This window comes from Eubalaena glacialis, chromosome X, assembly GCF_028564815.1.
Source record: "Eubalaena glacialis isolate mEubGla1 chromosome X, mEubGla1.1.hap2.+ XY, whole genome shotgun sequence".
Taxonomy (NCBI): Eukaryota; Metazoa; Chordata; class Mammalia; order Artiodactyla; family Balaenidae; genus Eubalaena; species Eubalaena glacialis.
In genome coordinates this window covers 33,266,705-33,281,036 of record NC_083736.1, presented here as the reverse complement: position 1 = coordinate 33,281,036, position 14,332 = coordinate 33,266,705, and the positions used below count along the sequence as shown (strand labels likewise).

General features: G+C 33.9%; 1 protein-coding gene across 1 annotated transcript in view; it reads right to left on the bottom strand.

The window, feature by feature from the left end:
• CFAP47 (cilia and flagella associated protein 47) overlaps positions 1-14,332 on the bottom strand; it is a 486,133-nt gene that overhangs the window by 386,576 nt on the left and 85,225 nt on the right. Inside the window, 2 exon segments of the mRNA XM_061178124.1 lie at positions 715-811; positions 12,407-12,548. Coding sequence (XP_061034107.1) covers positions 715-811; positions 12,407-12,548 — 239 coding nt within the window.

Here is a 14,332-nt window from a genome sequence, read left to right as displayed (position 1 = left end):
CATATCCTTCTGACCACAGTCAGGAAAGGTTCTCTGTTTTTAACTCTTCATGTGATTAGACTGGGACCACCTACATAATCTCAGATAATCTCCCATGCTCAGGATCATTATTCTAATTACATTATACATCGGCAAAGTATCTTTTACAATGTAAGGGACTGTATTTACGAATGTAGGAAAACTGATATAAAAGGCAAAAAAAGGGGCACTACAAATACAAATTTCTACAGTGTATGCCTGAGCTTCTTTCTTATGCATGTCTCTCTTTTTTTTCTTTGCAGATGGATTCATAATTAGAAGAGAGGTAGAAATATAAGAAATAAAGAGTAGATTATCATAGAAGTGACTGTATTATATATCTGGACTTTTTCAATTTTTATTATTGCCTCTCACATTTCCTCACCTGTAATGGAACATATTTCATGTTAATTTTAATCATAGCTTCCATTTGTATAAAGAAAGAGGGATAACCATTCAATTTAATATATTTTGAATAGTCCTATTAAAATATACATATATAAAGTAAGTGGCTTTATATGTTTGTATACTGATTATTACTTCTGAGAAATACGGTCTATATATACATATATATATATATATGCAAGTTCTCTAAAATGAAAGTATTCTTACAACACATGCTTCAGAATAATCACCTTAATAAACTGAAAACCATAATCAGAAAAAAATTATAAATTGCATCAATTCTCTATACACACCTGAGTTTTTGTGACACTTTTATTAGGATCCATAGTATGTAATGGGATTTCAAATATAAAATCAGTGCTGGAAAATGTCATTGGTGCTTGCAACACTGTGAGAGAAAAGCAAATACACTGTTAAAATATTAATAGACATAAGCTCACAGATAATTTTTACTTTACATTTAAATTTTCTACCTATTTTTGTATTTCCAGCCAGAAAACAAAATTATGTTTAAAAACATTTCAGAATATCTTGGTTTATCACATCTGTAAGTTCCAATTTTGTAATGGTAGTTAATTACAAGTATAGTATAAAATGTACCCTTGAGTCAATAAAAGAGTATAAAATATACTAAATATTGATCTCAGGAAAAAAATAGACAAAGTTAAAATGATCTCCACAGTAAAGTTTCACCAATGCAGAAGTACAGAAGTGAAAAGAAATACAGAAGGAAAAATTATTGGAATAAAGGGAAAACATATAGATGGCATATAATAAAACATTTTATACATGAAACAGAAAAGCTCTACAGAGAAAATAGCTATTCTATGGAAGATTAGGAATGGAATCATATGTAAAAATACATTAGAGAAGATATTATCTGCTGGAAACTCCTATATTTTTAATAGATTTTTAGAGCAATTTTAGATTCACAGAACTGAGGAGAGATTTCCCATATAACCCCCTCACCACTGCCACACACACAGCCTCTTCCATTATCAACATCCTCTACCACAGCAGTACATTCGTTACACAGGAACCTGCAATGACACATCATTATAAGCTAACGCCCACTGTTTACATTAGTGATCATTCATGGTGTACATCCTCTAGGTTTGAACAAATGTATAATGACATCTATCCACCACTATAGTTTCATACAGAGGAAATTCACTGCCCCCAAAATCCTCTGTGGTCTACCTATTTGTCTCTTTCCCCCCACAACCCTTGGAAGCCACTGATCTTTTTATTGCCTCCATAGTTTTACATCTTCCAAACTGTTATACAGTTGGAATGATACAGTATGTAGGCTTGTGAGATTAGATTCTTTCACTTAGTAATGTATATTTAAGGTTCTTCCATGTCTTTTCATGACGTGATAGCTCATTTCTTTTTAGTGCTAAATAATATTCCACTGTCTGGATGTACCACAGTTTATCCATTCACCTACTTGGATAAACAAGATTTGGAAGGACATCTTGGTTGCTTCCAAATTTTGGCAATTATGAACAAAGCTGCCATAAAATTTACATGCAGGCTTTTGTGTGAATATGAGTTTTTAACTCCTTTGGGTAAATACCAAGGAGAATGATCTGCTAGATCGTATTGTAAGAGTATGTTTAGTGCTGGAAGAAACCACCAAATGCCCAACTGTCTTCCAAAGAAGCAATATTATCTTTCAATCCCATCAGCAATGCAATCTCACTAGCAATTGCATTCACACCAGTTCCTGTTGTTCACATCCTCATCAGCATTTAGCATCCTCAGTGTTCTGGATTCTGGCCATGCTAATAGGCGTATAGTGGTATCTTATTGTTGTTTTAATTTGCATTTTGATAACATATGATGTGGAGCATTTTTTCATGTGCTTATCTGCCATCAGTATATCTCCTTTAGTAAGGTGTATGTTCAGATCTCTGACCCATGTTTTAATTGGTTTTTCTTACTGTTGCATTTTGAAGAGTTCTCTGTATATGTCTTTTGCAAATATTTTCTCCCAGTCAGCAGCTTGTCATTTGGTATCTTAATAGTGTCTTTTGCAGAGCAGAAATTTTTAATATTAATTAGGTCCAGCTTATTAATTCTTTCTTTCATAGATCTTGCCTTTGTTGTTGTACCTAAAATGTCACTGCCAAACCCAAGGTCATTTTAGAGATGTATTCCTATGTTATTTTCTATGAGTTTTAGTTTTGCATTTTACATTGTGGTCTGCAATCCATTTTGAGTTAATTTTTGTGAAGGGTATAAAGTCTGTGTCTAGATTCATTTTTTTGCTTGTGGATGTCCAGTTATTCAGTACCATTCTTTAAAAAGACTATTCCGAATTGTACTGCCTCTACTCCTTTGTCAAGGATGAGTTGACTATACTTAAGCAGGCCTATTTCTGGGCTCTTTTTTCTGTTCCATTGATCCATTTGTCTAGTTTTGTCAATACTAAACTCTCCTGATTATTGTACCTTTGTAGTAAGTCTTGAAGTTGGGTAGTGTCTGTCTTCTAACTTTGTTCTGTTCCTTCAATAGCATGTTGGCCACTGTGGGTCTTTTCCCTTTTCATATAAACTTTGAATCAATATGTCTGTCAATATCCACAAAATAACTTGCTGGGATTTTGATTGGGAATGCATTGAATCTCTAGATCAAGTTGGGAAGAACTGCCAACTTGACAATACTGAGTCTTTCCATGCATTAACATGGAATATTGCTCCATTTATTTAACTCTTCTTTGATACCCTTCATCAGAGTTTTGTAGTTCTCCTCATATAGCTCTTATTAAGTATTTTGTTCAATTTAAACCTAAGTATTTCATTTTTGTTGGGTGCTAATATAAATGGTATTTTGTATTTAATTTTAAATTCCATTTTACATTACTTGTATACAGGAAAGCAACTGACTTTTGTATATTAGCCTGTATCCTGCAACCTTACTATAATAGCTTATTAGTTCCAGGAGTTTGTTTTTTTCAATTTACTCAGATTTTCTATAGACAATCATGTCATCCGCGAGCAAAGGCAGTTTTAGTTCTTCCTTCCTAATCTGTATACCTTTCAATTCCTTTTTGTGTCTTATTGCATTAGCTAAGTCTTCCAGTAAAATGTTGAGAAATAGTGGTGAGAGGGGATATCCTAGCCTGGTTTCTCTTCTTAGTGAGAAAGCTTCAAGTTTCTCACCATTAAGAATGATGTTAGCTGTGGGGGGTTTTCGTAGATATTTTCTGTCAAATTGAGAAAGTTCCCCTCCATCACTCATTTACTGATTTTTTTTTTTTAATATATGGGTAATGGATTTTGTAAAATTTTTTTTTCTGCAGCTACTGATATGATCATGTGATATTTTCTTCTTTAGCCTGTTAATGTGATGGATTAATATTTTTTCTTTCTAATAAAAAAGTTGTATGTTCTTCATAAAGAAAACTGTAAGAACACAAAAAAATCACCCCCCCAAATTATCTATACTCTACCCACTCAGAAATCATTACTGTTTATGTTTTGTCTACATACAATTTTTCACATACACATATATATTTCCATAACCCAAAAGTGGGGCCATATAACCACGTTTTGTAATCTGCACTTTTTTAAAATTTAACAGGATATCATGAATTTTCTTAGAAGTATAGCGTTCCTTAATAAACTCATAGTATATTAGCCAATCCCCTATTGCTGGACATTTAGGCTACTCCCAGTGTTTCACCATCATTGGTAATGCTCTAATGAACATCTTTATATATTCCTTTGTTTTCTTAGGATAAATTCCTAAGGAATGTTCTTAACAGAGAAAACTGATATTTGGGGGTTGTATCTATAATATATATTATTTCACTGGTTTAAGTTATAGTTTGCTGATTTAAAATATACCTTCAATTCCTCTAGTGCTTTTACTTTGCACAGTGCTTTCCACTTTGCCAAGTATGCAAGGAAGCTACCAATTGTCCTTTTCTTACTGATAAGAAAACTGGTTAATTGAGTTTTGAATGTGAACCAGGCTTGCATACATGAGATACCCCTATACCTCTATCTTTCCCCTTCCCACTGGTAACCACTAGTTTGTTCTCTATATATGTAAGTCTGTTCCTGTTTTGTTATATATTGGGTTGGCCAAAGAGTTCATTTGGGTTTTCCCATAACATCTTATGGAAAAACCCAAATGAACTTTTCGGCCAACCCAGTATATTCATTTATTTTTTATATTCCACATACAAGTGATAACAGAGTATTTGTCTTTATCTGCAAGGACCTTCTTAATAACAAAATAATCCTAATTCCTCCCTACCTTCCTTAACATACTTATAGCATAATTGTTTGATTACTGTCATTGTTTCATTATTGTCATTAATTTCACTTACATACAAGTATACATAAACATATATATAAATAAATACCCTGTTGCCAATATGTTGAATAAACTTAAACGTCAGATCAAGAATATGAAAAATAAAAACTCTTATTTTACCTTTATTTATTTTGTCTCCAGTGCTCTTCTTTTCTTTATATAGATCTAAGTTTCTCACCTATATCATTTTTCTTCTCGCTAAAGAACTTCTTTTAATATTTCTTTCAAGGCAGGTCTATTGGCAACAAATCCCCTCAATTTTTGTTTTTCTGAAAAAGTCTTTATTTCTCCTTCACTTTTGAAGGATAATTTCTCAAGGTACAGAATTCTAGATTGGTGTTTTTTTGTCTCTCAACACTTTATATATTCCCCTCCATTATCTTCTTGCTTGCATAGTTTCTGAGAAGTCACATACAATTCTTATCTTTGCTCCTCAATATAGTAAGGTGTTTTTTCCTCTGAATTACTTCAGCATTTTTTTAAATTAATTTTTATTAGAGTATACTTGCTTTACAATGTTGTGTTAGTTTCTGCTGTACAGCTAAGTGAATCAGTTATACATATACATATATCCACTCTTTTAGATTCCCTTTCCATCTAGGTCACCACCGCAGAGCACTGAGTAGAATTCCCTGTGCTATACGGTAGGTTCTCATTAGTTATCTATTTTATATATAGTAGTGTATATATGTCAATCCCAATCTCCCAATTCATCCCAACCCCCTTCCCCCCTTGACAACTATAAGTCTGTTTTCTACATCTGTGACTCTATTTCTGCTTTGCAATTAAGTTCATGTATACCATTTTTTCTAGATTCCACATAAATATTATACGGTATTTGTCTTTCTTTCTGACTTACTTCATTTTGTACGACAATCTTTAGATCCATCCATGTTGCTGCAAATGGCATTAATTCGTTCCTTTTTATGGCTGAGTAATATTCCATTGCATATATGTACCACATCTTCTTTATCCATTCCCCTGTCAGTGGATATTTAGGTTGCTTCCATGTCCTGGCTACTGTAAATAGTGCTGCAATGAACATCAGGGTGCATGAATTCTCAGGATTTTTTAATCTTCGATTTTTTTGCAGTTTGAAAGTGATATGCCTAGGTGTAGTTTTTGCCATTCATCCTGTGTGGTATTCTCTGAGCCTACTGGATCCATGGTTTGGTGTCTGACATTAATTTGGAGGAAATTCCAGTCATTATGTTTGAAATATTTCTTCTGTTACTTTTTCTTCTCCCTCTGGTCTTTCCAGTATGCACATATTACATATTTTGTAGTTGTCCCACAGTACGTAGATAGTCTGTTTTTGTTTGTTTTTTTCAGTCTTTTCTATCCTTGCTTTTCTTTGGAGATATCTATTGCGATATCCTCAAGTTCATAGATTCTTTCCTCAGCCATGTCCAGTCTACTAATACTCCTATCAATGACTATTTCTGTTCCAGTGTTTTTGATCTATAGCACTTCTTCTGGATCTTTCTTAGAATTTTCATCTCTCTGCTTATATTGCCCATCTGTTCTTGCATGCTGTCTACTTTATCCATTAGAGTCCTAAGCATATTAATCATAGTTGCTTTAAATTCCCAATGTGATCATTCCAACACCTCTGCCATATCAGCATCTGGTTTTCAACACTAGTTCTGTCTCTTCAAACTATGTTTTTCACCTTTTAGTATGTCTTGTACTTTTTTCTTGATACTTAGACATGATGTACTGGGTAAAAGGAACTGCTGAAAACAGACCTTTAGTAATGTGGTAGTAAGTTGTGGGGGGAGGGGAAACATTCTATAATCCTATGATTAGATCTCAGTCTTTAGGTGAACCTTTGTCTCTAGACTGTGAACTTTACATGTGCTTCTCAATCTGTGCCCCACCACCACCAATTTGGGACTAAATGGCTAGAGCGGGCTGAGTTGGGTATTTCTCTTCTCCCACATAGAAGGTTACGGGAGGCTGGAGTTGGATATTTCCCTTCCCTGAGATCAGTGAGGTTCTGACAAAACCCTAGCAGGATCTGGTCAAATAGTTTCTCCTGAGGGCAGACCCTGTTAAGCAGAACAGAATGCTCTGGCATATTTCAAAATTATTCCTTTTCCTCACCTCTGCCAGAAACATGAGGGGATTTTTCTCCCATATTCACTGAGAGAATCAAGTCAAGCTCCTGGAGGTAAAATTCACAAAACTATCAGAGCCCCTAATGACTGGGGATCCATGGAGATTTTCTCTCAGACTTGTCCATGCTGAACCTCCAGCAATTCATCAATTACGGTACAGGTTTCCTTCCTCAGGCATTGATTCCTGAAGTAACTTCCATTCCAGCAAGTTGTGATTCTCTGTATTTGCCCATGACTCTTTCGATTTTCAGGAGCATGAATCTGCCCTGTGATCTCACTTCTCTTATAGATCTAAAACTATTTGTTGATTTTTCAGTTTGTTTAGCTTTTGTACTTGTTGTAAGGATGGAGCAGTAACTTCCAAGCCTCTTACACACTGAACCAGAAACCAGAATTGAAAATCTATACTTTTTGAAACTTACCTTGGAGACGTTTGTAATCCTTAATGAAAACTCAAAAATCTTACAAGTTTATGGGAATGTAAGTCCCTGGAAAGAAACCAATTTCTGATGCAAAAACTCATGTATCTTACAAGTGCTTTTATTATACCAGTGGAATTAACAGATGCTTTGGCAGGGAGTTAGGACATGTGGAATAGGAGAAATGTGTAGATAGTGTTCCTCATTGTGTCACCCCCAACTCTTGTCATGAGAAATCCTAGGAAAAGACGATATTATGGCACACTACAAGAAATAGCACATCTAAGATGTTCTGCCTATTTGCAAATTGGCAACTGGGGATAATCAGTGAAATAATAGATTGGTTATAGCTTTAAAAACAAAGCACTGTTCTGCCATATTATGACACCATTTAGATATCTCTATTTCATTTATATAAAGCTACATTCTACCCAACACGTTATTAGAGAAAGTTTCTGGAGAAACTGTTTCTCAAGATTAAAGTCTCACATACTAATATTTTGGTTCCCCCCCTAAATTAAAACATTCACTGGCATCCAGATTGTCAGGAAATGATGTAATAGCTGAAGCTGAAGCCAGCATTGTGAGACTCACTAAGAAACATAATAGGCAAGAATCAATAGACATTTAAGGAACTCCTCAACATGAGGGAGACAGAAATAAAGGAAAAATAATTCAGCAAAAATTGAGACAATGTAGTCAACAGAAGTTCAAATAATTTATAATATAATTACAGATAAAACGTGTTGCTTTCATTTTTTAAAAAAAGTCTATAAGTAAAGAAATAGTCAGAAAAAAGTTGAAAAATCTTGTCAGTTTGAAATCACCAAGATAACTTTTTAAGAAATAAAATAGCCAAGTCAGAAAAAGATATCCTGGGAAATAAAATGAAAAGATGAGGAAAAGGATAATAAGGGAGAATATGTAAGATAATTAAAATATATAATATAATCAAAGAGGTACAAATAGGAGTCTAACCAATAGGAGTCAGAGAAAGAAATAAGAAAATAATGGGAAGGAGTTTTTCAAGGAAACAATTTAGGAAAACTTTATAGAACTGAAGGACATAAGCTTCTAGAGTGAAAAGCTCCACAAGAACTTAGGACAGTGGTAAAGATAAAAGCTTCACACCAAAGTCATCAATGGGAAATAATGGAGTACAGGGATAAAAAAAGTTTCTATAACCTTCTAAAGGGAAAACAGTGGGTAATATATGATGGATGGGAAAGAAGAATGGCATCAGACTTCTAAATTCAACAATGGGAGTTAGAAGATAATGATAGCACCTTCAAATTTTTGAGGGAAAATTATTTTCAATCTAGAATTCCACACTCAACTATCATTCAAGTGTAGGAGGAAAAACAAAGATACTTTCAGACATGGATTTTGTAAAAAGGTAACTCCCTTGCACCCTTTCTTTGGAAGCTCCTGGAAGATGTAATCTATCAGTACAATGAAGTAAACCAAGAAATAGGAAGTTGAGAAATTGAAGAAACGGGAGATTCAAGGTAAAAAGGAGTCAAAAGGAATCCTCACAAGTAGAATGAAGGGAAGTCTCCAACTCTGCCACAGGGAAAGAAAGCATCTAGTCCATGTTGGAACAGGAAGTTGTGCTCCAGGAGCGTTGCTTCAAGAGAATAATAAGACATGACATATTATCTGACAGACTAGACTATGTGGAATATTGTCCTGAAAGGCATATTATAGAGCTTTATGGCATGGGAGGATTTAGTCAAATACCTAAGGACAATTAAGCAATTATTAACTCCAGAAAAAAAAAAAGAAAGTTGAAATAAAGGAAATAAAATAACTATGCATGATACATTACTTGGCTAAACAATGTACAATCCATCATCATAATAATTAAATCTGATAAAAAGTTTAATTGAAATTAAAGGTATAATTATATTAGGAAGAAGGATAAGAGGAGTTAGAGTTTCCAGTGAGTCAAGTTGCCTATCATCAAATAAGTGTTTTCATTAGATAATTAACGAGGAAAGTCACTGCCTCTAGGGTACAGGATAAGTCTCAAGGAGGAGAGAGATAATGGATTGCAATTCTGGATTAGCACTATTTTAATTCAAAAATGAACGCATGTAATTTGGGAGTAAAGAGATAACAGCAGGCTTGTGAGCCTCCAACTTAGGTATCATCATCCTACCGAGGTGATGGCTGAGAGAGTAACGGATTTGATCATACCTCCTTGTAAACATAAAAATGGTATTGACCAGTGGACTTATTCAAAGAAGAAACTTGGCATACATTATCGTCCAAATAGCCAATTAAAAATATCTGGGATTGGGCTTCCCTGGTGGCACAGTGGTTGAGAATCTGCCTGCCAATCTGCAGGGGACACGGGTTCGAGCCCTGGTCTGGGAGGATCCCACATGCCATGGAGCAACTAGGCCCGTGAGCCACAACTACTGAGCCTGCACGTCTGAAGCCCACGAGCCACAACTACTGAAGTCCGTGCGCCTAGAGCCCGTGCTCCGCAACAAGAGAAGCCGCGATAGTGAGTGGCCCGCGCACCACGATGAAGAGTGGCCCCCACTTGCCGCAACTAGAGAAAGCCCTCGCACAGAAACGAGGACCCAACACAGCCAAAAATAAATAAATTAATTAATTAATTAAAAAAAAAAAAAAAAGAGGCAGAGTTGATTTCCCCACCCTTGAAGTTAGGTAACTACAATAACAACAACAAAAAAAATTATCTGGGATTTATGGGGCATTGCTCATAGGAGAATGGGTATTTATCACATAGGCATTATCTGTATAACTATGAAGATTAAAAAACAATGCAGAGCTCCAAACAAAAACGGCATCCTTTGAGAACAAGGTTTCTACAAATATCATTCAAAAGTCATCTGTTAATTCAAAACCAAAGGCATCCTAAGGAGGGATCAAAGGACAAGTTGGAAGATGCCAAGTTCTACAGGAAGAAATATTACATCTCTGCCTAATTTTACTTGTTATCATTTGAATCATTAGCAAACTTTGGTGTTGATAAGTTATATGATATAATTAAGTCTGCTTTGACGTTTCAACTGTTGGTGGAAATACAATAATATTTTTATAAATTAAGTAAGTATAAAAATTACTGAATAAATTTTAAACCATTAGAAATAGGGGAAAAAAACAGAATTACATATTTACCAATCCTGTAGATGGGGAAGACGATCTAATCTTTAAAGCAATGTTGGAAATCACAGAGGAAATGATAGATAGATTTCACCATAAAATTATTTAAAAGATCTACTGAAAAATGAATAAAACTAAAGGCAAACAACAAATCTTAGAAAACATTCACAGTAAACATGAAAAAAATTATTATCAATAAAGAGGTCACTGACATCTATTGGATAAATACAAAACCTCAGTGATAAAGGCAAGGTTCATGAACAGATAATTTACATAACAGCAAAGATAGAAAATTTTAATTCTCATGAGCAATCAAAGTAATGAAAATTGAAATGAAGAACTTTTAATCACAAAGAAAGAGATCCAATTTCTTTCATTCAATGCTGGTTAGAGTTGACACTGGAGGAGGGGTGAAATGACACTGACACAGCTCTTTACAAAAGCCCTTTTGCAAATATGTACTGATACATACTTTAGAAAAAATGCAGGCAATTCAGAGACTCTCACCTTCAAAAAAATCTAAATAGGGAAAAAGTATTATACACAAAAATGTTCACTACTACAGTATTTACATTAACAAGAAAATAAAAGGAGGAAACAACCTAAATGCTTGTGATTATGTTTAAGTAATCTATAAGAGAGACTTACTGGATGAAATACTCTACAATAGTTGTCAGTGTTAATTTATATAATTAATAAGAGTCTATAGCATCCAAGTAAAAGCTTCTATTGAGTGATCAGATTTCAACTTAACATAGGCAGTAAGATCCCAACTATGTTATAAATAAGCTAATAAAAGCAAAATAGAGAATAAAAGAAGAGTAAGACACCAAAATATTAATAAGAGTATGCTCTAAATATTCACATTCCAGATGATGTTTTCTGTGTTTCTACATTTTCCAATTTTCCTTAATGATGATACATTAATTTTTAATTATAAAATCTGTAAATTTTATTTTCTTTTTCATTAAAATAACTTACCTAATTCAGAAAAATTACACAATAATTATTTTCTTTCCCTAAAAAGATATCTTAAAACAAGGGAGAAATTTTTAACTTCATAGAGCCTCTCTACCAGTAGTGGAATTTCTAATTCTGTATTTTAAATGGGAATGAAATAAATCTCTATACTATATATGCTACTTTAATGAGGTTTCTCTTACTAGGTGCCAAGTACAATTATTAACTGATCATTATTTTATTATTAAAGACAATGTCAGAACCATAAAAACATAGTATAATATAAACTAGACTTAACTTTTCAAGAAAAATACTTAAGAACATATAATACTATGCAAAGCCAAAGCCAGTCAAAAGTATGGTTTACAGAGGGCATCAGTTTTATACTTGAACTCCTGGAGAAAATGAATAAATATTCAATAAATCAAAATTTTAATATACTTATCCTTCTTTACTTGTACTTAGTTCTTTAGTAACCCATCCCTTTGGGGTGAAAAACATTTCCTTAAATAAAATTTTCATCATTTTATTTTATAACCAATGTATTTTATTTTAATAATTTCTATTTTGATTTAATCATTTAAATTGCCCACACAATAAACAAACTACTAACCTGACCTTTGTTTTTTATTATGTCTTACTTTTCAAAAAAATACTTATTTATTTATTTGGCTGCACGGGGTCTTAGTTGCGGCATGCGGGATCTAGTTCCCTGACCAGGGATCAAACCTGGGCCCCCTGTATTGGGAGCACGGAGTCTTAAACCACTGGACTATCAGGGAAGTCCCTATATCCTATTTTTTTAAGCAAAGGTAAATCATGTGAGATTATATCCAGGCTATTTATCAAAATTCAATCTCACAGACTCACAAACACACAAGAATCGTATCATAAATTTACTTTCTAATATTTCTATTTTTAAAAAATAAATATCATGCTCTAATTTTTTAAACTTCTAGCTCCTTAAGCATAAATATTTGGTTTACGCACATCAATTGAATGTTTCATATTACATACCAGTAGCTTGAACGTAACATGGTCGAATAAGTGGTGCCATTTTTGGAATCATAGGAGAGTCTGACAAACAACACTGAGTGTAAAGTTCTGAAGCTGCGAAGAAATTAATTCGAACTTGAATGCTAAAGTCATAAGTTGCCACCTGACAGAAAAAAAATACATTATAAATGTGACTATTTTTGCTATAAAAATTGTGATTTTTTTAAAATTCAAATACCGTTGGCATACATTATGATGTTAGTTTCAGTTGTACTACACAGTGATTTGACATTTGCATATATTATGAGATGATCACCATAATAAGTCTAGTAATCAACTGTCCCCATACAAAATTATTACAATGTTATTGACCATTCTCCTTATGCTGTATATTACACCCCTGTGACTTATTTATTTTATAACTGGAGGTTTGTTATCTCTTTATTCCCTTCACCTATTTCAACCAATACTATTTTTTATTGTACATATTTAAAGTTTACAACTTGATGATTTGATTTACATATACATAATGAAATAACACAATCAAGCTAATTAACATATCCATCACCTCACATAGTTACCTTGTTGTGTGTGTGTGTGTGAGAGAGAGAGAGAGAGAGAGAGAGAGAGAGAGAGAGAGAGAGAGAGAGAGAGAGAGAGAACACTTAGGATCTACCCTCTTAGCAAATTTCAAGTATAAAGTACAATATTGTTACCAGAACTAACATATGACCCAGCAATCTCACTTCTGGATATTTACTCAAAGGAACTGAAATCAGGATCTCAAAGAGATACCTGCACTCCTATGTTCACTGCAGCATTATTCACAATAGTCAAGATATGGAAATAACCTACATATTCATGAATGGATAAAAAAATAAATGTGATATACACATACAACGAAATATTTTTTCAGTTTTAAAAATAGAAGGAAATCCTGCCATTTGCAACAACGTGGATGGACCTGTGGGACATTATACTAAATGAAATAAACCAGACACAGAAACACAAATAATGTATGGTCTAACTTACATGTAGAATCTAAAACAGTCAAACTCACAGAAGCAGAGAGTAGAATGGTGGTTGCCAGGGACTGGGGGGAAGGGAGATATGGGGAGATGTTGGGCAAAGGGTGCAAATTTCCAGTTATGCAAGATGAATAAGTTCTGGAGATCTAATGAGATACTATGGATTTAGCAAAACAGCAGTTTTAAAGAAAAGACAGTTTCAAAAAGAAAATTATGTGACATTGAAAGAATATTTTTTTTTTCAAAATAAGACTTGGCTTATTTTTCATGAGTCCAAAAATAATTCTTAAAAATAAAAAATAAAAATATTAAAAATAGTTGCTATTAATTCAAAATGGACCAAAGACCTAAATATAAAACCTAAAACTATAAACCTTGTAGAAGAAAATGTAGGAGAAAAATCTTTCTTAAGTGCAATACAAAAATAACCATCTATAAAAAAATAAATTGTACTTTATCAAATTTTAAATTTATTTATTTATTTATTTTGGGCAGCGTTAGGTCTTCGTTGCTTTGTGCGAGCTTTCTCTAGTTGTGGCGAGCGGGGGCTACTCTTCGCGGCGGTGCACGGACTTCTCATTGCAGTGGCTTCTCTTGTGGAGGACGGGCTCTAGGCGCACGGGCTTCAGAACCTGCGGCGTGTGGGCTCAGTAGTTGTGGCTTGCAGGCTCTAGAGTGCAGGCTCAGTAGTTGTGGCACACGGGATTAGTTTATCCGCGGCACGTGGGATCTTCCCGGACCAGGGCTCAAACCCGTGTCCCCTGCATTGGCAGGCGGATTCTTAACCACTGCGCCACCAGGGAAGCCCCTCTCAAACTTTAAATATCTGTTCTGTTAATGATAATGTTAAAAAATAAAATTACAAGCCAAAAACATATTTCTGACAAAAAAATCCATCTTACATCCAAAATATATAAAG